A 27,546-nucleotide genomic window follows, 5' to 3' on the forward strand; every position below is an offset into this window, starting at 1 on the left:
ATGAGTACAAGGAAGAAGCAATGTTCTAGAATTGAATACGATGACAATTGTACAGCTCTTTTTGATTGATTGAATTATTGAATTGTATGACACGTGGATAAAGTGCTAATAAAACTGTTCATTTTAATTTTTTAAAAAGTGCCCGACACATCAGCATTCGTTTCTCTCCCCACCTCCTTAAAGGCTTTAGAACCAGTACCACTAGTGCCCTTTACTAAACTTTCAGTGATGTTTATTCCATCTTTCTTTTAGGTCAGAAGCCTTTCAAACGAGGGCTCCTAAGAGGCTCCGATGAAGTAAGTGAAACAAGCTCTGTCAGTCACACTGAAGACTTAGAAAAGATGGAGCCCCTGTCTGCTGGCCCAGAGCAAGACACCTCAGAGGCTCAGCACCCTGCACAGCACCCAAAGATTCCGAGTCCACAGGAAGCAGACCAGACTAAGGCCCTCCAAGAGAATGCCCAGCACCCAAGAAATGACTTCTCCCAAGTGGAAGAACCAGAGAACTTAAGATAAAAGTCAGTATTGGGTGTGAGACTGTACTGAGTATGGTTCAAAGAGATGAAGTCATATGGAAAATGAACTATGCCACATCTTAATCCAGTAGGAGTGACTGTTATTTGTACTTTAATGGATTTCTGTACACACATGTAGCCGAAAGGAAGGTTTCCAAGGTGAGCTACAGCTATGTTTGATTGTGTGTGGACAGCGCAGTGAACAATTGTTGGGTTCTATCCAGCTGCTGTTCTCATACCATTCCCCTCAATCACCATAAACACTTTATTCACACACCAACTTGGAATGCCTCGCCACTTGAAACACTTGCCGTTTTGTCTGAACCTCAGTGTAAGTGTCAGGTTGCTCATCACAGCTTCCTCGCAGAGCAGCGTCTTGAGAGCTTTCTGTGGTTTCTGCTGCACTTCCACAGAGGGGAGAGGCAGCATTTGCCACCTGTTACAAGTGGTATTTCCTTGGATCCAGTTGCCACAGTTGGTCTCCTAGAGAATGAACTAAGGACTGTCCGCTCAAGCTTGGTAGCTAGCAAGGAAGTTGGGCGGGACAGCACTCCGCGTGACTTTCCTTGCCATGTACCCATTGCTCCCACTGTATACGATCTGCGTAAACGCATGAAGGGGTTTCCCGGTGAACAGTGGCTGTGAAGCCTCTCCCTGACTCTGTCTAGGTATCCGTGTATTTTTAATTCTCTGCTCATTTCTAAAAGTTTGACATATGCTACCCTGAAGGCACTGTGTTAAATAGACTATGTAGCACCTCGGTTGCATGGAAGTTACAAAGGGTATATCTCTATCTGGCCTGTTGTACATTCATGAAGCTTCTGTTCCATTAGCAGCTCACCCTGTTGGGTCCAATTCAGAAATTAACTAGAAAAATTCTTTCTTAAACGAATCAAACTACTGAAAAAAATAATTGGAAGCTCTAATGACTGCCCATTTTTACTTGTGCATAAGTTCTGGTTTATTACAAGTAATGACATCTTATTCTATACATTTTCACCAAAAATAAAAAACCCCAAGTCGTGTCGCTGTGCCTTTTTAGCCCAGCAGAGCCAGGCTGTGGGGATCTGGAGGCGGGCACCACGCCAGTCCATGGCTGTAGCGCTGGAAGCCTCAGAGGACACTGAGCCTGCGATGGCATTCGATGGTGTGATCGCTGGCACTCGGCACTCATCCAAGTACAGCGTTTCTATCTTCCTCCAGATGATTTAAAAGTCTTCCCTTTTTGTTTATTTGGTGCAATGAAGTATGGTAGATCAAATTGAGGAGGGCTAAATTATCACCTCTAACAAGATTAATTTTTAAATGTTTTTATAATTGAAATTGTTAAGTTGATTTTGCTGAAACAAAACTTCACCCTTGAGATACTATTTGAATGTTGGTTTCAATAAAAGTTCTTGGAATTGTTACCCCTGAGTTCGGTTGAGCATCCTATTGTTCGTGGGGTGTTGTATAAACGTTGTGACTGTGTGAACTTGGGTTTCCTCTTGGACAGCAACTCCAGAAAACAAAAAAGTTGCTAAATAATCAAGACATTTCAATGGCCTTATACCTCAAAAAGCAGATTTATGTGTGGCTCTGTCTAACTCTCAGGGATTCCATTTACTCTCCTAGTAGCTGATCTCCTCTGGCACTGGAACACAGCAAAGACCAAATCCTCTTTCTGAACCTCCTTTAACAAGAAATACATCAATTTTGGGGAAAGCCTCTAAAATGTTTTAGGGCTAAAAAATTTTTAAATAAGCCCTTCTGAGGTATTCTCACAGAATTTTACTTGCACTAATATAACAGAAGTAGATAGACCCAAGTATCTGAAATTACTGCTTTCAGAGCAGTGAGACAAGGTATGCGTACAGAAAGACAAGCTTCTTTTCAATAAAGCATAAACTAAATCTAAACAAATGCCTTTGCCAAAATAATGTTTTATTTCAAAAGATACTGATGAGGAGACCTAAGACTCAGAGGGTATATGTAGATCCCGAGTCAGCACTCTTCCCACCCCCACCCCCAGTGCTCTTTGTCACATCAAAAAGGGGTTCTCTTTGACAACTTCTGATGTTGGTTTGGAGGAGAAGAGCTCTTTTCCCATAAACCATCTTCATTTTTTTTGTAGAGTAGAGCTTTATTTTCAGGAAACAGTGTGTTCATTGGAGATGGGTATTTTTTTAAAAACAACAAAGTAGATCTGATGTGTTCCACAAAGTGGGGGGGTTCAGCCAGAGGTGAGGTGGAGAGGTTCTGGAAAATAAGATTTGGGGTATGAGCAGAGAAGGACCTTGCTCTCGCTTTGATACAGCTGTCATAAAATATGCTTGCAGTGTTCTTTATACATTGTATATATGTATAAAACGCCTAAACCCATAGCCATTCTTACTCATCAGGTTCCCAAGGGATTGCTGGTGGGTTTGAACTGCCAACCTTGAATTTGGCAGCCAGCCCAGTGCTTACTTGCCAATGGATGTAAAGTTACATCAGAAATGAGGTGCTGGGTTAATGAGTACAAGCGCACCACCTGAGCTGCAGATTTCTAAACATGACATTACTTCTTACCCCCTGCCGGCAAAGCAGCTAAACAGACGAAGCAGGTGCCAGTGGCACACTACAAGCCGCCTGCCGAAGGAGACACAGCTCTCCCTAGTCTAACCCTCTTTTGTCTTACAGCTGAAGACATCAAGCCTTCAGACTTGGCCACCAGTAGACTCTCACCTCTAGTAGTTGCTTATCATCTTGCTGCAACCAGAAATCCACATGTGGAAACGGCAACCAGGAATACGGTCCTATGCGAAGTTGTTCTGTCTTTGCATCGTAAATGCTAATCATCTAAAAAAAGGACATTTCAAGACTATAATGGAAAGGGTGTTGCTACTTCTGAAACCCTACGGGGTAGTCGATGCTGTATGGTATCTGGATAATAGGAGCCTTAGAAGGTTTGTCTCACATCCTAACAAAAGCTGCCACTTAACTGAATGCTTGCAATGTGTCCACTTTTATGTTGTGTGAGTGACTGCATTATTTCATTTAGTCCTATAAGAGTCCTGCAGGAAAATGGCTATTTCCTTCATTTTGGGTGAAAACCTGAGGTGCAGAGAATAGGGCACAGAGCCCAAGGTCCCCTGAGCCAGGAAGCATCAAAGTTGGGCTTCGAGCCCTGGCGTGTCTGACTGAAGCCTGCTCCGCATGGCAAGTCTAAAACACTTAGTATTTCTACCCAAGCAACGAATCACCGTGAGACTTAAAGCACGCAATGTCTACTGCCTTACCAAAAGGAAGGAAAAGGCAGTTTATAAAAAGCTAGTTTGCCAAGTGACCAATTTTCTGAATCCCCACATTCTCCCAGTGGTATTTCTAACTTTGTTACTGATGTTCAAGTTTGGCTTCTTGAGACGCAAATATGTTCCTATGTATCAAATTTTTTCCTTTTTAAATATTTTATTGGCTCTTACAGCTTTTATAACATTCCATATATCAATTATATCAAGCGTACTTGTACATATGTTGCCATCATCATTTTCTAAACATTTACTGTCTATTTGAGCCTTTGATATCAGCTCCCCTTTCAAACATTTTCTAGTGGGAGTGCCAGCATTCCTAAACAGGCAGATTCATTGGGTGCTTTGGGGTGCTCTGAATGCCATCTCTATTTTCCACACTTTGAGCATTGTCAGATCATTCTTTCACCCACTCTCAGTGGACAAGCACGGGTCTTTCAAAGTTGCAATTTGAAGTTTTTATGTCTAACTTGTAAAGTCAAAATGTTCATCTTAGGTCTTTATGTCTAGCTTTTAAATTTAAAATTCTGTCTTAAAAGGCACCCTGAGGAAATCAAGGGTTTTTAAATTAATCTGATCATTCTGTTAGGTTAACTACCTCAGTCAAGCCAATTGGTGCTGAGTGACTTTGTGCAGAAGAGTAAACCATCCCGCGGGCAGTGGGGAGAACACACTTCTGCCCCTCCTGGCCTCACTTTTATAACATAAAAGAGCTATTTCTCTTTGGCTCTGGATGCTGTGGATTCACACCTGCTTCTCCCTACCTGAACCTCATAGAGCAATGGTTCTCAACCTGTTAACCTCTTTGAGGATTGAATGACGCTTTCACAGGGGTCACCTGATCCCTAACAGTAGCAAAAGTACAGGTATGAAGTAGCAATGAAAATAATTTTATGGTTGGTGGGGTCACTAAAACATGAGGAACTGTATTAAAGGGCCGCGGCATTAGGAAGGGTTGCCATCTTAGGGAGTGAAGCGGGGTCTTAAACTTACAATGTAAGGTCATTCATTACTCTTGCTTATTTGTATGTTTGAGGATGGGGTCAAACTCCAGCTCAATGCCAGGGAGTCGACTAAGACTTAGCGACCCTATAGGACAGGGTAAAACTTTCTCTTTTGGTTTCCAAAACTTTACATCTTTATGGGAATAGACACCCTCGTCTTTCTCCCTCAGAACAGCTGGTGGGCTCAAACTGCAGACTTGGTGGTCAGCCACTCGGCGCATAGCCCACTATGCTACCAGGGCTCTGTGGGCCCCTGATCATTTATAGCTCCAAAGCTGGCTGAAACTTTTCGTTTCTGTAGGCTCTAAACCTCAAGGCTTTGGGATCTGTTGCCTTCCCTCCCTTCCCCTTAAGTCTGTGACACAGATGACTGCAGACTCACTGGTCCTCCTGTCAAGGCTCTCGCGGCACGCAGCTCCTCCTCTGGTCCTCTGTCCTTGAAGGAGGCTCTGTAAATTTCTGCAGTTTTAATGTTGACAGCTGTGAGGGATGACAAGACGGCTTTGAATTGGCAAAAGACTCGTCCACTGCCATCTAGTTGATTTGGACTCACAGTAACCCGACAGGAACTGCCAGAGGGTTTTCGAGACTGTTAACTCTTTACAGGAGTAGAAAGCTTCATCTTTTTCCCACAGAGCGGCTGGTGGTTTCGAACTGCTGATGCATGAGCAGCCCAATGCATAACCATGCCGTCACTGGGGCTTCTGGCAAGAGTACCATGAAAATTTGCATAGTCTTACATTTATTTCATCATACTTAAGTGTATGGATAAAATAAAATTTCCCTCAAAGAGAGAAGAATGGAAGCTGAACAAAAGGACTCATGTCTGTAGCTGCCCCTTTACAGCAAAAGAAAATGTGACCTTTCAGCCTAGCCTCTTACTGAAAATGGCTGAGGCCAAATCAGGAATGCCCAGAGGGTCATCTTCCTAGGGCTCCAGCTCTCTGCAAGCAGGCACTGGGGCCAGGTGCTTTAGCCTTGCAACCAAATGCAATGTCTATGGCTGGCGATGGGATGGTGGCCAAGGGTCATGGCAAAGCCCAGGGGGTTTATTGGTTTAAAACTTTGACTATTTAATATTTTAGGCATGAAGCTAAGAGAATGAAGCCATGAACACCTTGTATACCCATGGCTCAGCTAAGCAGCATGTTACTGACCAGCGGAAGCCCCGTGCAAAGGGCGCCTGCTATCTAGCTCGAGTCTCAGTGGCTGTCCCAAAGGCTAGATGGGCATTAAGAGTTCCTTTAGCTTGCTGGCTTTACATTCTCTTTTCTAGGATCTTGTTTCTCAATCAAAATCTTACTTGGTACCCTGTGTAGAAAAAGTTTAAAATGTTCAACTCAATCTGCTCCCCAATGTACTGGCTAGAGAAACACACACACCCCTAGCCTTCCAGAGGGGTGCAGCAGAGCGCCTGCCAACAGCTGGCATGGGCTGCTCATCATGGAGGAGGGGGCTGTGCTTTATGCCTGCTACCTTATTAGTCTTCCAAGTCCCAGGATGACATGGACATTGTTCTGTACAGAAGGTTAAGCCGCGTGCTAAGGTCTGAAATAAAATCTGTAGTATACCCACAGCAGTGGGAATTGTGGTTTTGCGCAGTCACTTCAGCCAAGCCTCCCAGACCTCCAAACCTCAAACACACACACTACTTACCAATGCCATAAATGATTGGAAAATGGCTTTCATTTTCTTCCCGATCATTTAATTCTAGCCAAAAAAAAATTTTTTTCTTTTAGATACAATTTTTAAATAACATCAAACAATTGTTTTCATTTTGAATAATAAAGAGGGAAACCCTACTACAAAGGGAGAAACACAAAGTCACTGAGACTGGGTCCTGGCCTCCCTGGTGAAGCCCAGAGTGATGAGATTTACATTGAAACACAGCCCCTTTAGGAACGAACCTTATCCAGTGGTAGCTTCAGTCTGCATTCAAGTCCCTCCCCCTTCCCAAGAGTAAAGCCAGCTTCTGATATGTATGCCCCAGGATGACAAAATGAACTGCCCTGAGGCAGACCGTGGTAAGGAAGGCTGAACAGGAACTGGACCTGGGGCTGCAGGGTAAGGAAGGATTCTGACAGGGAAGACCAGCACAGAAAGCAGCAAAAGGTCAACAAATTGTGTTTCTTCCACCTGCAAGGTCCGCATGTCTGGTCCTGCCTTAAGGGTAACAGCAACAGTTCCTAACATCTACTGCTTAGTTTGGGAAAGATTGCAGAACTTACCTGTCACACATAATGTCACTAAATGAATGTCCTCTTCTTGTCTGTCAAACTCACCTATAATTAGAATTTTTAAACTGAATTTTAAAAGTTACTTAAAATTAGCAAAACATACTGAGAAAGTCAAGAGCGGGGAGGGAGGGATAGAACCAGTTGAGCAACACACCCTCTAAGCAACCCATCTGGCTGCTGTCTTATCAGCCCATAGGTACTGACTTTGAGAGCCCTGACAGCCGTTGGCACACATTCTTAGGCTCCAGCTTAAAGGAAATGGAGAACTTTGAGGGATAAAGTTCATTACAGAAGCTATTTATTCTTTCCTTAGAATTTCTTTTCCTTCTTAGTATGAGAGGGTGGGTCACTGGAAAAAGTTTGGAAAACATAGGAAAGTATGAAAAAGTAGGTTTACGTACCTATAATCTCAGCAAAGTTAAAATTCAGTGTTGCTTTCTATGCAGAATTCAGTTCACATTACAGATAATTGTGTATCCCTTCACACCACATGATAATTTCTTATCCTGATTTGTTTGTATGAGAGAACCTTACACATTTTGTGGACTAATCTAGGGGACACTGAAGTCTTTAAAAACAAAACAAAACACATGCAAAGTTCTTTATTTGGGACACTATGGTCTTATGACATGACAAAAACCAAAGATAATGTTCTACATCCTACTTTGGTGAGGATCAACTGGGGTCTAAAAGCTTGTGAGGAGCCATTTGAGGCGCAAGTGTTAGTCTGTCCCCATCCAGAGGGGAAATAAGTGAAGAAAACAATTTTAAGAAACAAAAAGGTAAACAATCTAGTGGACAAATGGACCATGCCAACATCAGACTCCACAAACATAAGCCCAGAAGTAGATGGGATCTGGCTGCCACTATTAACTGCTCTGAAGAAGACCGCATCAGACGGCCTTAGAGAAGAGGGGGATTGTGGAACAGGACTCAGAATCACAGAAGACTATGGTCACCCTACAAGTCTGGAATAGAACTCAACCCCATGTTACAATATTCAACCATGTGAAATCAAAAGGACAGCACATTTATATCCCAGAATGGACAGTTAGGAAAGAAGGGGGAACAGAACATAAAATATAAGAAGTGAGATTAAGTGATGATGTATTGAAGGGATTGAAAGGGATGAGTTGAAAATTATATATATAAATTGTTGAATGTAAAATTCATTATTTGCTCTATAACTCTTCCCCTAAGTCACAATAAAAAGTTTAAATGAAAAAAGGAAAAGCTCATGGAAAAATCCCATATTTTTTCATTTAATTTTTCTACACTTTTTAAAACCCCTTTGCATAAAAGCATTTTTTTCCAATTTAATAAGCCTTCTCACAAATAGCTTATTGCATCACTCATCCCCCACTGACATGAATTATGACTATGTTTCCTACTATCAGGAATGCTCTATTGCTTATCTTCAGGCCTAAATCTCTGTGTCTACACTTCAGATTACTATTTTGGAATAGGTTCATGTAAGGTAAATAACTGGGTTGAAGGATATGAACCTAAGCCTCGCCGCCAAGTTAACTTGCTGAGAAGCTGCATTCATTGCCTGATACTCTGGCACTGTGAGCGTGCCTACTTCACTGCACGTGCACACCAAGCACTTTATTGGGGTGGGAGAATTTACTACTGAGTGAAGTTTCATGTTCCTGTTCTTTCCATCTCCTGCAGCTCACAGCATCTACTTTTCAGCATGGACCTGCTCTTCTCAAAGGAACTCTTCCCCATTAGTCCTGTGTGAATCGATCCTTATGGGAAGATTCTGAGCTGCGGGTCCTGTTTCTTATGTTGCCTCACATAGGGGTGTCCCTGATAGGCTTTGTACTAATTGGGACTTTTAGCCAAGCAAAAAAATTGGTCAACATTTTAATCAAATTTAGAGGGGGAATGAACTTACTGAGAAGTTGATGAGTAAGTTTTTGTGACAGCTGCCTATCATCACTGAAGCCGCCCACGAGATGAACTTCCAGTCTGGCAAAGAGAGGGAACAGTGGTCAAAGGCCAGCACAGGTCACGGCAGTGTGTACTGGTCTCGCCCTGAATTTTGGTTCCTGGCTTCCATAACCCTTGCTCCGGAGCCCTGCTTCCCAACCTTTTCCAAACAGTACTTGGGGGGCACACTGGTGAATGGATAAGGCTGCCCTGACTAGAGGCAAGCTTCTGGGGATTCTGCCTAGCTCCGTATGTGGTGGTGATCGTGGTAGTGGTGGGGTTGGTAGTGAGGGGAGGAATTCTAGGTCATAATAGTGAGGCCTTGATGCAGAGAATTGAGACATTCTTCAATTCTATCAATTATTTACCTGCCCACAGTAGGATGATTCCAAAGTTCTTTCAATTTCCCTACTTAAGAGAGATTAAGACTACCGGAAAAGAAGCCCATTGTGTGGAGGGTTGCGGAGACACTTACCATGTGGTGTCCCACTAGATGCCTAGTGTTTGCTGAGAGCAGGGTGTCTACACTCTATAGAGACAGAGACCGTGACGCTGTAAAGTGGAGCCTGGCTTGTCTAGAGCACAGGCTTTCTCCTTTTCTCCAGAGAGCTCCCTTCACTGTGACCCACTCAAGATGGGAAAAAAGTGTTCCTGGGTTAAGAAATACCTCTAAAATCCCCGTCCATGGGAGCCCATCCTAGGGCAGTCACACTGTGCAAAGGCAGCTGCATATGACTCTTAAGTCCCTCAGTTCACACAGTGCGGGGATTTAGACCAGCCATCCCGCATCAAGTTGGGTTCGAAGTGAGGCGTGTGGATGAAAGGAAAAGAAAGAGATATGTACAAAGCATGGGATCCGGAGGACTTCAATCTGATGGGCTGAAGTCCCGAGTGTATTTGAAGCTTGGTTTTTATATTCTTCTTACACAAGGGAATTGGTTATGAGACAAACATCAAAGAACTTAAACATTCCTAAACTCTTATCTATGCAAATGTTACTTAACTAGTCACAGTTTCTTAACCTTAGAATAATAAAAGCACTAGGTTCAAAGACAATCACACGGATATGCAAGATTTAAAAGAGCCTCAGAGAGATCATAAATAACTGAGTTATGTCTCAATGCTTTTAGCAGCAAAGTCACAAATAACAGTCATTTTGCAGTGCTTTTGTCTACAGAGGCACAGGGGACTAAATAGTCACCCATTAGTAAACACCTTGATCAGCCGGATGCCTCCTACAACACAGCCTCATTTGTTGCCCACACTCATCTGCTGATCACCTTTTCCACACCTTACAACTACAGGGGAGCCTCAGTGTGGCACAAATAGTAATGCACATTCCCCACAACCTGCACAGCCCCACCCAAAAATCAGTCACAGTACATCCTCTGGAGCGTTTCACTGATTCGCATAATGCCACTAGAAATTGGAACTGACTCAAGGGCAACTGATTGGTTAGTTGGTTATAGTTTGTTTATTGATTCACCTGACACCAGAAAATGAGGGGACATAAAAAAGTATCATGGGAAATGGCACAAAAAGATAATGGCACCTAAATCCACAGGAAAGAAAGACAAAAGCCTGTATAGTCCAAGGACTGTAATAAAATCCAAGATCAGAAAAGGGAACTGTATTAGAGATTAAATTTGAAGAACCCATTTTGCAAAAGGCTAGGGATGATAGTGAAAGCCCAAGTCCATTTCAGAGTCCCCACGGGGGACCACTGACCACAGACTTGGACAATCTTACCCTCTGAGTGCATCAGAAAGTGAATTAATGCAGATATAGCTAGGTTAAACTTTAATACTGTATCATTTGTTTTCCAGTCTGACCCACTTCTAATTACTTCTAGTTTTTATTTCTGCTTTATTTGGGATTGAGGTTTTTCTGTTTTATGTTATTATTTTGAGTTTTTTAGTATGACTTTCTTTATATGAAATCCAGGATAAGTAAATCTGTAGAGACAGTAACGAGATTAATTGTTTCTTAGGGGATGCTGGGGAAGGTGGGGAACTATTAATAACGCGTATAAAAATGAAGAAATGGGGACTTCTAGGACGATGGCACTGAGCTCTTACCTGTGTCAAGAGCTCTGCGGCAGTTGCTGGGTTAGGGGACTTGGAGGGCTCAGTGGGAGGTCCGGGATGTGCAATTAGGCTTCACGGCACTCCAGGGCTCTGCTCCAACCCATGGGCCAGCCTTCTATGCAGCGTCCCTCACCCCCACTCACACCATGGAGCTGCTATGACTTGTGTCCTGGTTCCTGGGACATCTCAGCCAGCACCACCTGCGCTATGTGGCTTCCTGCCTCTGGCCCCCACCTGCACTGCACACTCCCCCCATGCTGACCTGCCAAACACGATTCCTGTGCGATGGGTCTGCCCAGCACCACCCTCACTGCCCACATGCAACCGCCTGCCTGTGCTTTCCCTCCAAAGAGATAATCCTAGGTGTCTCACGAGAGAATAAAACCCCAGTAAGATAGAGCTGCAGCCTGACACCAGAGCACAATTAACTCCAGTCAGTTCTTAGAGTCAATCTTAATAGCCTCCCAGAGAGAAAGCACAGGGTTCCTGGACTCCCAGGAAAATGATGACAAGCTCCACCAAAATGATACGCAGAAAACAATCTATATCAGCAACCACTAAAAGAAAGCAAGAGAAACAAAATGCAATGTCCAAGGAGGACCTGAACCTAGCAACAAACAAAGAAGAAGCAGACTTTGATCCATCACAGAAAGAAATTTTTAGAATGCTGCTTAGAGTCATACAGGATATTAGGGAATCAATACAGAAAAAGGAAATAATAGGATAAAATTCACATACCAAAGGGAAATACAAGAGTTAAGACACCATGCAACAGAATTAAAAAATAAGGTAAGAGAACTTACCAACAGGCTGGAAGAAGCAAAGAACTGTATCAGCGACCTCGAAGACAGCTGAGCAGAATTCAACAAACAAGATACCATATATACTCATGTATAAGCCAAGGTTTTTCAGCACAGTTTTACTGCAGTTTTTGTGGTAAAATTAGGTGCCTCGGCTGATATTCGAGTCGGCTTATACTTGAGTATATAGGATAATCAAAGAAGCAGAATAAAACCTGCAAACAATGAGTGATGCTATCAGTAGGAGCAATATTCGAAGAATTGGGATACCAGAACAAGACATAAGAAGTCAACAGCCAAAATAGCAAGAGAACTCCTGGAAGCAAACTTCCCCAACTAATGAGAACCAGAAAATCATCCAGGAAAAAGAGAGGACACAAATTAAACAGAACCCCAAGATGAATACACCAAGGCATATTGTAGTCAAATTATCCAACTCTGAAGGAAAGGAGAAAATTCTAAGAGCAGTTGGTGGAAAAAAACAGTCATCTATATGGGTACTCAGATGTTCAGACTTATCAGAAAAAAAAAAAAACATGAAGAGGAGGGATTGGAATCGTTTCTGAAAGTTTAAGGAGAATAACAGTATCCCAAGAATCCTCTATCGCACCAAACTATCCATCAAAATAGACGGAGAAGTAAGGGTTTTCCCAGACAAGGAAAAATTTAGAGAATACATTTATTTTAAAAAAAAACAGCACTACAAAAACTTCCAACTCAATTTGGACAGAAGACCAACATCCATAGAGCACAAACATAAAACCACCATAGTGTAACACTACCCAAAAGTCAACTCACTGATAGCAATGCCCAAGATATCATTGGCCCAATGGTAAAAAGAAGGCAAAAATGGATGCCCCACCACATACACATCATACTGCTAAGGGAGGTAAAAAAAAAAATATCTAACACAAATGTACAAGATGCCAGCAGAGAACCCAGATGGATGTAATAACACTGAAGATCAGTGGTCTAAATTCACCCATGAAAAGAGAAAGGCTAGTAGACTGGGTTAGGGGGGAAACCCATCCCTCTGCTGTTTGCAAGAGACACATCTCAAGCTTGCAGAAAAAAAACAGGTTGAGGATCAAAGGCTATTGAAAAGTATACCAAGCTAATGGCAGTTTTTAAAAAGCAGGAGTTGCAATCGTAATCTCTGGCAAAATATCACAGTGCAGGCCATAACTAGAGATAAGGATAAGTAATATATAATGCTTAAGGGATCAGTAGACCAAGAGCCAATGAGCATAATAAATATGCCCACAATGAGAGACTGTGAAATTCATCATTCAAATCCTTCAAAAGATGAAAAAAGAAATCAAGTGTTCAATCATATTAGGAAACTTCAATACACCACTCTCTGAGAAAGACAATCAGTAGGAAAGAAGCTCAATAAGGAAGCTACAAAACAAAGCCCTACAATCAGACAAATTGACCTAATAAATATATTCAAATATACTTTTGTCATCCAACTGCAAAAAAAACAGTATTTTCAAGTGTACATGGCATGTATTCAAAAAATAGTCCACATGCTGGGCACATGTCAAACTTGAGTATTCAAACACATAGAGGTCACTCAGACCTCCTTCTCTGACCACTAATCCATAAAACAAGAAATTAACAAAGGAAATAAAAAAACAAGGGCAAATACTTGGAGGATAAGTAACTTTCGTCTTCAAAATGAGTGGACACTTGCCCAAATTAGAGATGAAATTAGGACAATTTTAGAAACTACTGAGAATGAGAACAGAGAACACAAGATACAAAAATCTAGGGGATACAGCAAAGGGAGTTATCAGATGATGTTTGATAGCAATAAATACACATATGAAGAAGGAAGAGAGACTTATGGTCGATATTCTCTGACAAAAGCATCAGCAGTTGGAACAGAGTCAACAGAATAATCTTTCCAATAGCAAAAGAAAATTTATAAAAATCAGGTGGAGATAAACAAGTGGGAAAACAAGAAATCAATGCAAAAAAAATCAACGCAGTAGAAAGCTATTTCTTTAAAAGGATCAACAGAATCAACAAACCATTGGCAAATATAACCAAGACAGGAAACAGCAGACATCAATGTCCAGGATAAGGGATGAAACGGGAAATTATCACAGACCCTAATGAAATTAAAAGATTCATTACACAGTTCTAAGAAGCTCTGTACTCTAATGAATACAACAACTTGGATGACATGTACAAATACCTGAGGGAAAAAACCCTCACCAGATTATCTCATAGAGACGTCAAGAACCTGAACAGACTGATAGCACAAGAAGAAACAGATAAGATTACCAAGGAACTACCAAATGAAAAAAGTCCTGGTCCAGATGGCTTCACAGGAGAATTCTACCAAGCACTCAGGGAAGAGCTGACCCCAATTCTACACAAGCTCTTTCAGAGCATAGAAAAGGACAGTGAAGTTCCAAACACAATCTATGAAGGTAGTCTAACACTGATACCAACACTGGGCAAGGATCCACAAGACTAGAGAATGATAGGCTGATATCTCTAATGAACATTGATGCAAAAATCTTTAGCAAAATTTTGGCCAACAGAATACAAAAGTATATAAAAAGAATAATTCATCATGACCAAGTGGGATTCATACAGGGATACAAATGTGGTTCAACACTATCAACATTATATCCACCACATGATAATATCAATAAATTCAGAAAAAGCATTTGACACCATTCAACACCATTCCTAATTAAGATACTCAAGAAGATAGGAGTAGAAGGAAATTACCTCAATTTAATACAAGCTATATACGAAGAACAGCCAGAATTACAATCAATGGAGAAAAGACTAAAATATTCCCACTGAAAAAGGGGACCAGACAAGGATACTCCTTATCCCCACTTTGATTCAACATCATCCTGGAGGTCCTAGCTAAAAACATAAGGCAATGGAAGGGCATCAAAGGTATTTGTCTGGGGAAAGAAGTGAGACTATTGTTAACTGCAGATGATTTTATACATTGAGAAACTCAAAGGCTCTACAATCAGAGTGCTGGAAGTGATAGAGAAATATGGTAGAGTGACAGGCTATAAGATCAACAAGCAGAAGTCAATGGGAGTGTTAAACATAGTGCTCTTCACAATAGCCAAACATAAATTGAGATATTTAGGGATACACCTAATCAAAAAAAAAAAAGAAAGAAAAGATCTGTACAGGAAAAACTACAGAACATTATTACAAGAAACCAAAAGAAACCTTCACAAATGGAAGAACATCCCATGCTTGTGGAGTGGAAGACTCAATATTGGAAGATTCAATAAAATATGTTAATTCTACCTAAGGCACACTATGTAAGTTCAATGCAATCCTGATTCAAATACCAGCATCTTTTTTGAAAGAAATGGAAAAACTGACTACCAACTTCATATGGAATGGGAAGGCGCCCAGAATCAGCAAAGAACTTCTAGATCAATAAAGAAAAAACTAATAGCCCACTGAGGATGTGGGCAAAAGACTTGAACAGAAGATTCACAAAGGGTGGAGAGCAAAGGGTGAGAATGATGAGTAATGAATGTACAGATGTGCTTTACACAATTGATGTGTGTATGGCTTGTGATAAGAGTTGTATGAGCCCCCAATAAAATGATTAAAAAAACAAACAAAAGAAGATTCACAAGGAAGGAAACCTGAATGGCCAATAAACATGAGAAAATGTACCCAATCATTAGCCATCCTGGAAATGCAAATGAAAACAACTGAGATACCACATAACACCCACAAAGACAGCCCAATTTTAAAAATCTGAAAGCAACAAATGGAGGGGTTGTGGTGAGATAGGAACTCTCATTCACTGGCGGTGGTCTTGTAGATATGTACAGCCACGATAGAATGCAAACTGGAAATACCTAAAACTGATGGAAATGTTGTAACCTTACAACCCTGCAATTCCACTACTGGGCTTACACCCAAAGAAATAAGAAACCGACCACAACCAGACATCTGCGCTCCAATGTTCATCGCTGTGCCTAAATTTCCATCAGTAGACGAATGGATTAAAAAACTCTGGCAGAGGCACAATGGAATACTACACATCCCTAAAAAATAGTGATAAAAAGATGAAGCACCTCGTCTGTGGAAAGAGTTGGAGGATTTTCTGCTGAGTGAAGTTAGCCAAGCAAAAAAGGGCAAATATGATATGACTCCACTGAAGTGAGTTCAAACAGCAGAGCAGGCATAGGGGAAAGAGCACATAACACACAGTCCCCGGGCTGAGGACCAGAGACTCTAGCAGGAGCCAGACCAAACCCAATGATGTACACACTATCAAAAAAAAAGAGAGAACAGATGCAGGTAGCACTTGTGCAGAGACATGCCTCCTACCCCCAGTATGCCTTGAAGGCCCACAGAGGGGTGGGGGGATAAAAAAGACAACAGTGGGGCACCAGAGTATTAATTCACCCAAGAGGAGGGTATTGTTTGTGTATCCACGGGAAAGGGTGAGAGAGAGCAGACCTCATTCCAGCACACCAAACCCCGAGGGCAGCATTCCTGCGCAGAGCAGCTCACTCAAGAGGGAGATGAGAGCAATGATGACTGCACAACCCAACTCGGGATGAACATCAGATGAATATGCAGGTGACTGGTTTAAGATACGGCAAAAAATAAATTAATGTAATAATAATCAGGGCTCCTGGGGGTAAGGGGGGGAAGGGATAAAGGCGAGCTGATATCAAAGAGTTCAAGAAGACAGAAGGTTTTGTAACTGATGGTGGTAGCAATTGTACAATTATACTTTATCTAACTAAATTATGGATTGTTATATCTGTAAGAGCTCCCAATAAAATGATTAATTAAAATAACACAAAGTGAACAACAAAAAATGTTTTAAAATTAATTTTGGGGGGGAAGGGAGAGAGGGGGGGAAATGAGGAGCTGATACCAAGGGCTGAAGTAGAAAGCAAATGTTTTGAGAATGATGAGGGCAAAAATGTACCAAATGTGCTTGACACATGAATGGCTGTATGGACTGTAATGACTTGTATGAGCCCCTAATAAAATAAATGCACAACTGTTTTAAATGTATGCAAACCATTAAATTGTATGGTAACTTATGTGTCAATGAAACTGTTTTTTAAAAGATAATGGCATATTTTCCCACACTTTCTGAAGCCCCCTCGTACATACATCTTGGGACCAAGGTTTTTCCATTTGTTCTGCTCATTGCTATGTCCTTGGGCGCACGTCTACAGTTAACATAGCAAAGTCTGATGCATGAAAACCTAAAATTTCACTACAAATGGAACCTTCTAAAACTCTGCCTATGCCCATATTCCACTCACTCAATAACAACTAATTGCCAAGCTGTACCAAGATCTGCTCTAGGGAGCCAAGTCAGACACTATGGTGTTGACATGCGATGTGACTGGAATTTTGTCGAGGGTTTTTTCCTCTGTTCCCAGAGGCCATCACGGAGCTCACCTTCCAAACTGAGTGTGATCAGAAAAGGATTTTATGGCGTTCATGATCAAGGGCACCTCAGCTTTGGTGTCGGTTCCATCACAATGAGTCAAGCAGGTAGCCCCATTACCTGAAGAACAAGGGAGAAACGATTCATGTTATTCCAGAAGAGAACCCAGGATGCAAGCCAAATCTACTCCTGTCCATTCGGACCGCTTCAACTTTGAATATCCTGTAAGCAAACAAACAAGAAAACTTTGTGCTGCCCGTGGAGCCAAACCATTCTGGCCAGGGCAACAGAGATCCCATGCAAACTAGAAAAAAGTAAGTGAGGTCAGGCTTCAAACAGGACACCAGAAAACGCAAATCAAATTAAATCGTCCCGATTGGATCAGTTTCAGTAATGGTTCCCTCATCTCTCTCGTCATACCTGTATGCCTCAGGACCACAATGTGACAAGTGGTAGCATCATCAGAACCCAGAATGGAGATGGAGCCTGTTTGAAAAAGAAATAAAATAAAATATCCAGTAGCCTTGCATGATCACGCCCAATGTCCTGCTTCCTAACCTACCATCCTTTGCGGAGGTCACTGCCAGCTCTCTTTGCTGAACATACAGAAGGCCCTGCGGTTCCACTTGTTGAACAGACTGACCTCTGAGAAGTCTGGCTCTTTCCTGTTTAATTAAAAAAAATGATGTAAATTAGTGAGAACTGAATAGCTAGTGAGGCAGAGAGAGCCAAAGTGCATTCTAAGTAGGACATACACGCTACGACGGTGTAGGATTTCACAGGGTGAAAAAAAACGTAATAATATTATTACTGTATTAGTAATTTGGAACCATGAAAAAAAATGACATTTTGGCCTTTTTATCTATAAAGTAAGATACACTACCTATAAGGAGCCCTTGTGGTGCTATGAAGTAAGTGTTGGACTGTTAACCACAAGGTCCGTGGTTCAAACTAACCAGCTGCTCCATGTGAGAAAGACTGCGTCTCAGAAACCCTGTACAGCAGCGATTCCCAACCTGTGCCTGGTTCACAATAGTAGCCCAGTGACAGTGATGCAGTAGCAATGGAAGTAATGTTATGGTCGGGGGTCACCACAGCATGCGGAGCTGTGTGAAAGGGTCACGGCATGAGGAAGGCTGAGAGCCGCTGCTATCTAGGCTTGCTATGAGTCAGAACTGATGTAAGGGTAATGTTTGGTTTTACGACTGATGGAATAAGAGCAAAAATGTTTGACCACAGTTCTTCACTACAGAGTATGAGACTTAGTAATTTTATAATTCTAAAGAGAATCAGATTATATGGAATAGTGTATGAGTATCTCAGAAAGCATAGCCCTTCGTTGTTTTCCTTAAAGAGAAAGAGGGTTGAGACCTTTTTTTATCTTTGTCCTAGTACTTCTACTTCTGGACATCTACACTAAGGGATACCCCGAAAGACTGACATCACTAGGTGATTGAGAATGAGGCACGCTGATTATTGAGAATGAGAAGCAATAGGAAAGGTACGTAAATGTTGCTGAACCAGCCTGCAACCACAAAATGCACAATCTTTAAAAATGAAGAATATAGGGAAATAATTCTGAAATGTTAACTAAAAAGCAAGATTGTTGGGTGTCACTGGGTCTATTTTTGACTCAGTGACCCTATGTGACAAAGTAGAATTTCCCCGCCAAAAAAGCAAGATATAAGTGTAAAATTTTGTTTTAAAGTTATAAATGGACTGTTAGTACAACAATGTTAAAATATAGATCAAGCCACTGCTGTACCGTTGACTCCTACTGACCCTACGGGACAGAGTAGATCTGCCCCATAGGGTCTTTGAGGCTGTAATCTCCACACTTGAGTTTAGCCAAAGGCTAAGAAGCGATACTGAAGCTGAAATCTCTAAGGAAGCAGTCTCCCTTATCTTTCTCCTACCAAGTTTCCTGTGGGTTCAAAGCAATGACCTATTGGTTAGCAGCCACCTGTTTAACCACTGGGACACCAGGGTTCCCTAACACAGGTAAAAAGACTGGGAAGAAATGCACCCACATTATCATGATTGTATCAGAACAGCACAAACACGAGAATCTTACTATTATTGTCCTTGTTCTATGTTCTGTATATCCTACTAGTAGTAGTGCTACTACTCCCACTACTCCTGCTGCTGGCAAGCAATCACAATTCACAGCAACCCTGAAAACCAGTAGAGCTGTGCCCTAAGGCTCCCAGGGCTACACATCTTTCCAGGACAGGCAGCTTCATGTTTCTCCCTCAGAACTGCCGATACACTTAGGATTAACTACGATGCACCAGCAGTTATGATGAAAAGAAAGCAATATAAGGGATCCCTCGTGTATCCAAAACTTTTCTAACAGAGTATTTCTGTAAATTCTTATGCAGCAAAAGCCTGTACGTGGTTAAATTCTTGAATTAAAATAGAACTGTGTATATTTTTCAAAACTGTCAAATTGATACAATACTGAAATGTATCACATTTTCCTTCTGACTGACAACAGGTAAACTCCTTAAGGTGCACATTCTTACTCAAACGAGTAAATATTACACCTGGTGGCAGTCAGGTAGGCGTAGGACAGCTCATGACAAAATCAGGGATACAAACCTACCAACCACGATCTTACTCCCAGAAAGACTCACAGCCTCGGAAACCCTATAGAGCAGTGGTTTTCAACCTTCCCAGTGCTGCAACCCTATAATAAATACAGTTCCACATGTGGTGGTGACCCCCCCAACCATAAAATTATTTTCATTGCTATTTCATAAGTGTAATTTTGCTACTGTTATGAATTGTAATGTAAATATAAGATATGAAGGATGTGTTTTCATTGCTACAAATTGAACATAATTAAAGCATAGTGGTTAATCACAAAAACGATCTGTAATTATATATTGTGAAATATTTCAAATTACAAATAAATGAAATTTTGTTTTGAAGCATGGTGTAGGATAGGTAAGTCTTAACAACGGGTATTCGTAGGCGGGCACTTCTGCATGTGGGCAGACCCAACTGGAGACGGATAGAAGAGTAGTGTCTCAGTTCCTAAGACCATCGGAATAAGTGTTTTCCAATGGTCTTAGGCGACCCCTGTGGAAGGGTCCTTCGACCACCCCCCAAAGGGGTCCCGACCCACAGGTTGAGAATCACTGCTATAGAGGGTCCCTATGAATGGGAAAAGACTAGATGGCAATGGGTTATGTATCGCCCAACCTAGGGAAGGAACATTTTTATAGTCTCAGAGAAGCTTTGTGTCATTTGGCACAGTGGTTATGGCTGGGCTGCTAACTCTAAGGTCAGCAGTTCAGAACCACCATCAGCGCCTCAGGAGAAGGAATGAACTTTCGACTCCTGTAAACAGAGTCTCAGAAACTCACGAGGGTGGCTATGAGGCAGCATTGACTCGATCGATGGAAGTTTTTTTGTTGTTTTTGTTTTTTGAGTTGGTGCTATTTTAGGTTGTGCTTAGTTACTTAATAAAATAGATTTAATAAATATAAGGACTAGTTTGATTAGACAGTATTCCCTTCTGTGGTAGTTAGATAATTTCCTGTCAACTTGAAAAATAAGTGTAGGGGTGGAGTCTAGCCTGTCAATCAGGTCATGGCCTGATGATTTCTTCTTATGGGCATAGCCTTCTCAGGAGGATTCTGGGAACTCCCTCTCTTTCTCCCTGGAGGTGGGCCACACTCTGTGCTTCACCTTCCTGCTGTTGAGACACTCACAGAGCTTGAGGAGCCAGGTGGAGACGCACACCTGCACTGAGATGCTTCCACTGGCTTTGGATCCAGAAGACTTTTTACCCACCTTCCTGTGATCCTCCTGCATCTGCATCATTGCATGTGCTTCATGCGGAATTTATGGACTAGTATCAGACATATAAGCTAATACTGGGTTTAAGGCCTTGATCCGGACTAGGCTGGGACGTTCTCTCAATATAAAATTGCTCTTTGATATAAAGCTCAGTCTTATACATATATGAGTATCCTTGGATTTGTTTCTCTAGTCTACCCAGTCTAACATATCTTCTTTGAGTAATTTTTTATTATTTGATAACAAAACAGTCATTAAAATGACTCACTCAACTTGAAATGCACACTAAAGGTGATGCAAACGGTCATGTAAAATGCCAGATAGCTTGGCTCGGTATAGAAGTTAATGAAAATAGATATGGCCACTTTTTATTTTATTTGCATGCCATTTCTCACTCCACCTTAAATCAAAGTAACACCAAGGAGATTCAAAATGCCCTTCTGTATAGCCTTTTAATTTGTTTTGCTTTGCTCTTTCTAGGAGGGAGTAAATGATTTTTTTATCATCTTCACAATTGGGTTACCACCAAAAGGCAGAACCATTTGTTTAATTTTTTTAAATGTTTGTTGAGTCATTTGTCAAAAATGAATCTTTTTCCTTTTTTTAATTAAATATTTTTATTGGGGGCTCTTATATCTCTTATCACAACCCATACATTCAATCGTTGTGTCACGCACACTTTACATATGTTGCCATCATTTTCAAAGCATTTTCTTTCTACTTGAGCCCTTGATATCAGCACATTTCCCCTCCCTCTTCCATGAACCCTTGATAAATTACTGATTATTATTTTCAGATCTTACATCATCCTCTGTCACCGTTCACACACTTTTGCTGTTCCTCCCCCTGGGACGCAGTTACATGTCAATCTGTGTGACTGATTCCCCTGGGACGCAGTTACATGTCAATCTGTGTGACTGATTCCCCTGGGACGCAGTTACATGTCAATCTGTGTGACTGATTCCCCTGGGACGCAGTTACATGTCAATCTGTGTGACTGATTCTCCTGGGACGCAGTTACATGTCAATCTGTGTGACTGATTCTCCTGGGACGCAGTTACATGTCAATCTGTGTGACTGATTCTCCTGGGACGCAGTTACATGTCAATCTGTGTGACTGATTCTCCTGGGACGCAGTTACATGTCAATCTGTGTGACTGATTCCCCTTTTCTCCTCCCAGCTCCCCCTTATCCTCCTGGTATCTCTATTCTCATTGTTGGTCCTGAGGGGGTTATCGATCCTGGATTCCTTGTTGCGGGCTCTTATCAGTAGCAGTGTTCATGTTCTGATCTAGTCCAATTTGTAAAGGAGAAGTGGATCATGATATGGGGGGGTAGAAACCATTAAAAGAACTAGAGGAAACTTGTGTGTTTTATCAGTGCTATACTGCACCCTGTCTGTGACCCTTCTGTGAAAGGATGTCCAATTGTCTACAGATGGGCTTTGGAGCTCCACCCCGCGTCTTCACCCCCATTCATATTGGTATGATTTTGTTCTAGGAAAAATGAATCTTTTTCATTCGCAAGAGCAAAAATCATTAAAACCATGCCCACTACTTGTCAAAAAATATAAGAGGGGGAAAAATGAAAGAGGGCTTCAAAAAGTTGATAGAAAAAAAGTTCTAGTCATTTTTTTAAATCATCAGTGACTCATACAACTCTTATCACAATTTCTAGTTATCTTTTAATACCATTTTTTCCATGATCTTTTTGAAGTTCCCATGTAAAAACAAAAATCAGAAGAGCCAATGACACAAACCTAAAATGGTATGTTGCTTTGGTCTTTCACTTGGAAAAAAGTGTAGTCAAGCTTCTCTTCTTTGAGAAAAATATACAATCGTCATATTTTTACTTCATTCTTTCTGAAATACAAATAGCCTCACTTTTCTCAACTTCTTTCTCTGGATACTAATATTTACTAAAAGATCTTTACCCTCAAATTCTCCCAGTTCCTTTTTTTTTTTCCAATTCCTATTCAAATGGCATTATTTTCTTAACCCAACCCACTGTCACCAGGTCTATTCTGACTCATAGAGACCCTATAAGAAAGAGTGAAGCTGCCCCATTGTCCTCCCAAGGCTGTAAACTTTACAGAAGCAAGACTTCTCAGGAGAGAGGCAGGTGGGTTCAAGCCACTGATCTTCTGGTTAGAAGGCAAATGCCTAACCACTGCACCACCAGGCCCCCTTTCTCTTAAGTATCAGCACTTTCCCCCTATAAATGGCTAGATAATAAATATTTTAGGCCTTTTGGGTTTTACAGTCTTGGACGTAACATAGACAAGACATAAACCTGACTGATTCTAATATAACTTTATTTGTAAGCCCTGAAATATGTCATATAATTTTCACATTCCATGAAATATTACTATTCTTATGTTTTTCAGCCATTCCAAAATATAAAAACCATTTTTGGCCGACAGGCTATGAGCCATAAAGTTAGCTGACTCCAGTCTTAGCGAATCCCTGTTGTCACCTCAAGGATTGTAAACCCCTGCTGATTCTTCCTTTGTACCCCTTCACTTCCATCAAATCGAATCTATCTCACAACAACCCTACAAGGCTTTTTGAGCCTATCAATCTTTAAGGGAGCAGACAGCCTCATCTTGATCTCATAGAGTAGCTGTTCTTAACCTTCCTAATGCTGTACCCTTTAATACAGTGCCTCATGTTGTGGTGACACCCCCCCCAACCATAAAATTATTTTTGTTGCTACTTCATCACTGTAATTTTGCTACAGTTATGAATCGGGTGACCCCTGTGAAAGGGTCGTTCTACCCTCAAAGGGGTCACAAACCCCAGATTGAGAACCATTGCCTTGGAGTAGCTGGTGGATTTGAACTACTGATCTTGTAGTTATAGGATTCCAGTGCTTACTGATAAGCATCATCAATAGAGAGCAAATATGAAGGTGCTTTGAACTGTAAAAGGTGGATCAAAATTGTTATTTTACTTAGCTCTCCAAATTGAGTCTTCTGTCTCATTTCCCCTCATTCTGGCTTAGTTCAGTCCTAAAATATCTTACATCTAATAATGAGCATAAGATTTAGGGTAAGACACTGCTAGGTCTGGATAGCCACACTGCCACTTACTCAATGGCTTGGATGTGCTGCTGATTCTCTTGCTTCTGGTAAGTGGGCGGGAAAACATGCAAAGAGGAAGTTTGTGATGGGCTTGCCCAATGCTGGAACCCGAACAGCTCACTCAATGGGAGAGTGCCACCAGACTCCATCATTTCCCCTCCCTTGCCCAATACTTTCTACCCAGGGGCTGTTATTGTTTCAAAACACTGATTTTTGTGACAGTGCTTTTCTGCTCAAAAACCTTTCCAAGCCCTCTAATTTTGATGCTGGGCACAAGGGTCTGTGATTGCCTGTCACCGTTTTATCCAATACAGAGACCCAGTAGATTAGAGAAATTCTGAAGTACAAAACAGAAATGGTGAGGGGTGCTCCATTCAAAGTGCTTCAAAATTCCAGTGAAAATCAAACAAGTTATATGCCCTAAACTATGACCAAAAACAGGTGTTACAATGATTGCAAGAAGTGATTATTAGGTTTTGCAATGATCACAGGATGCAAGTGATCCTCTTTTTCTTAAAAAAAAAAAAAAAAAGCAGGTTGTGCAATAACCAAAAGAAATTACCTAGATCTCTATTTCTCCAGAGGTCACCAAGAACACCATCCCCTGAAGCCTCATGAGCCCACGTTTTATCTAAATGGCAAATACCACCATGCCTGGCCTGACGACTCTCCCTTCAGGTCTTGCTTACCATCCTCTTGAGTTAGAACATCACTACTAATTAAGTTTAAAATTTAACATAAAGGAATCTTAAATTTATGTTATACTTCTAGTATTTTGATTAACAACAAGCTAACTCTTTCACCCCCTCTATCAATATTACTACTGTTAATCATGAAATGCAAGCTGAGAAACACAGCCCACCTTCTTCCTGTCAGTAATTTCCCATCATCCTCCAGATCTCAGGTCAGTCATCTTGTTCACTCATTTATGTAACAAATATTTACTGAGCACTGACTCTGTGCCAGGTTTGCCCTAAGCTCTGCGGGTTCAGAGGTGAAGACACACATTTCAATCTTTTCAGGAAGTTTACATGCTGGGAGACAGACTAAAGGGGGAGAAGACAAAATGAGGAGACAGACAAAATAATCACAATCTCTACAATCGTTTTGGAAAACATTAAGAATTTTCCCTAATCCCCCAACCAAGTTGGTTCTTTTCTGTCATATTACAGAGTGGTCCCCTCCCTTTTTTTTCTCTTTACAACACTGAATAGTTTGAAATACTTGAGGCATTATTTAATTTTAAAAACAGAAATGCCTACTGTCCAGGAAATCTTTGGTGGTGTCAGTGCAAAGGATTAAGTGCTCCGCTGTGAACAGAAGAGCCAGCAGTTGGAAGCCACGCAGAGGGGACTTGAAAGAAAGGCCTGGCAATCTGCTTCTGCGAGGCCTTGGTCACCCCCAGTGTCTGTCCATGGATGGCAACTAACAACGATGGGCTGTCAACCCCCTCCATGAGGGCAGTGCCAGCATGCATGGCTCAACCCAGTAATCCACAAGAGAGGTTTGATTCCTCCAGAACTAGGCCCCTTAACAAGTACAATGTTGGGTCCCACATTTTTTTTTGCACACAACTCTCTTCCAACCAGTGTCTCCATCAGAACATGAAGCAAATCCTAAGTGTTCAGAGATCTGGTTGAAGACAAAGGGAGATGAGAAAAACAAACAAAAAAACAACAACCCTGTCCCCCAAGGTGTGGTCTTGTCCCCCAAGATGTGGTCCTGTCCCGCAAGGTGTGGTCCTGTCCACGGCCCAGCAGGGAGAGACAGGGCCCATGCTTCTGGCTACAAGGGTTGGACGTCCGACCGTTGGGCTCTCCACCCGCACCCCCACCCGTGTCCCAGCCCCACCCCTCTCTTCACCCCTCTGGCTTCCCGCTGTGCTCGCCACCCAGGGAGATTTCCTGCTGGTGGGCAAGCGCGGCGGCGCCAGGCGAAGCCTGTTACAGGAGCCTACATAGCGGATGCTGGGCCGCCCGGTCTGGGAATCGGGGGTTCCAGGGTGTCCTCAAGATTCGGTGCTGTGCGACCTTGGACCAGTCACCTACCCTCTCTGGGCCCCCATTCCCTCCTCCGTACAGAGGGGTGGTGGGGTGTCAGATGCCCTCCAAGAATCTAGACGGGGACAAATCCCGGGGGCCCTCTGACTACAAGGCTCCAGGTGCACCGACCCCTCCTGGGCCGCGCGAAGTTGACGTTTCGGGAAAGAGCGGGGCGGGGGCGGGGGCGTGAGAAGGCAAGCGACACTGGAACCCCGCCCCCGGGCCCCGCTCACCTCCAACGACGGGTGGGCTCGAACCAGCTCACTGGCCGACTGCGGCAGCCGCACTCGCCGCCCCTCCACCAGCAGCGGCATAGCGAGAAGGTGGCTTCCTCAGCCCCCGCCGTCCGCCACCGCGCCCCGCCCCGCGCGCTGCCGGGAACTGGAGTCCGGACGGAGCGTCCAGGTTGCGGGAAGCGGAGGAACCCTAGGGCGGGCTCGAAAGGCCTTGTGGGAAATGTAGTCCCGCTGCGAAGAAGCGCAGCTGGAGGCGGTTGCTGAAGGCGCTGAGAAATGCACTTGGGATTAGCCTTCTGAGGTTTGCAGCGGGCACGACTGCACTACCGCAAAAGCTTTTTTTTCTTAGTGCTCGATCCCAGTTCCTTCAGCTGCCAAGCAAGCCCTCAGTGTGAGCTCTGGAGTGTGACTGCCACCCTTACATGCTCCACTCTGCCGGTTACGCCTGCTATGTGACTTGGGCCAAGCGATCTTGAAATTGGAAACCTGCTGTGCTGTGTAGAATTGTATACCTGCGTCATAAAAGTGAATCGCTGTAAACTAAGAAAATAGATCTCTAGGGGGAACTGATTACAAGGATCCACATGTGACCTCTTCCCTGGGAGAGGGACAGCAGAGAAGGGGGGAAGGGAGACTCCGGATAGGACAAGATATGACAAAATAACGAGGTATAAATTACCAAGGGTATATGAGGGAGGGGGGAATGGGGAGGGAAGGGGGGGGGAAAGAGGACCTGATGCAAGGGGCTTAAGTGGAGAGCAAATGCCTTGAGAATGATTGGGGCAGGGAATGTATGGATGTGCTTTATACAATTGATGTATGTATATGTATGGATTGTGGTAAGAGTTGTTTGAGTCCCTAATAAAATGTAAAAGAAGAAAAGAGAAAAAATGATTAGGGCAAAGACTGTACAGATGTGCTTTATACAATTGATGTATGTATATGTATGAACTGTGAAAAGAATTGTAAGAGCCCCAATAAATTGTTAAAATAAAAAAAAATAGATCTCAAGCTTTGAGCTTAATTCATTAAAAATTATATTTTATGTAGAAATTTGTTAATTTACTGAAAAAATCCTAATATATACCTTATATGTGCAACGATG

At 42.3% G+C, this 27,546-nt stretch overlaps 2 protein-coding genes across 3 annotated transcripts in view; one reads left to right on the forward strand and one right to left on the reverse strand.

Moving 5' to 3' along the window:
- PDXDC1 (pyridoxal dependent decarboxylase domain containing 1) overlaps positions 1-1,923 on the forward strand; it is a 78,375-nt gene extending 76,452 nt beyond the window's left edge. The window contains exon 23 of the mRNA XM_075564263.1: positions 253-1,923. Within this exon, the coding sequence (XP_075420378.1) occupies positions 253-515 (263 nt within the window). The 3' untranslated portion in view covers positions 516-1,923. The remainder of the gene's footprint in view (positions 1-252) is intronic.
- Positions 1,415-26,570, reverse strand: NTAN1 (N-terminal asparagine amidase). 2 transcript variants are annotated; one of them, XM_075564264.1, is made up of 10 exons: positions 26,439-26,570; positions 17,837-17,939; positions 17,695-17,760; positions 17,286-17,394; positions 8,925-8,998; positions 7,016-7,069; positions 6,444-6,497; positions 5,170-5,267; positions 3,221-3,334; positions 1,415-2,752 (listed from the first exon to the last, which is right to left on the reverse strand). In XM_075564264.1, the coding sequence occupies exons 1-10, from the start codon at positions 26,517-26,519 to the stop codon at positions 2,540-2,542; spliced, it is 966 nt and encodes a 321-aa protein (XP_075420379.1). In that variant the 5' UTR covers positions 26,520-26,570; the 3' UTR covers positions 1,415-2,539. The 2 variants fall into 2 exon arrangements, with proteins under 2 accessions (XP_075420379.1, XP_075420380.1); XM_075564265.1 differs by lacking the exons at positions 17,695-17,760; positions 17,837-17,939 and having other exon boundaries at positions 26,439-26,553.
- Positions 26,571-27,546: the final 976 nt, after the last annotated feature.

Source organism: Tenrec ecaudatus, chromosome 12 (genome assembly GCF_050624435.1).
Source record: "Tenrec ecaudatus isolate mTenEca1 chromosome 12, mTenEca1.hap1, whole genome shotgun sequence".
NCBI lineage: Eukaryota > Metazoa > Chordata > Mammalia > Afrosoricida > Tenrecidae > Tenrec > Tenrec ecaudatus.

Coding starts and splice junctions, on each gene's coding strand:
- NTAN1 (XM_075564264.1), bottom strand. CDS start 26,519: ATGCCGCTGCTGGTGGAGGGGCGGCGAGTGCGGCTGCCGCAGTCGGCC. Junction 17,761..17,836: donor AGTGACCTCCGCAAAGGATG/GTAGGTTAGGAA, acceptor TTTTTCAAACAG/GCTCCATCTCCATTCTGGGT. Junction 2,753..3,220: donor ATGATAAGCAACTACTAGAG/GTGAGAGTCTAC, acceptor CTTATTTTCCAG/AACCTCTCCACCTCACCTCT.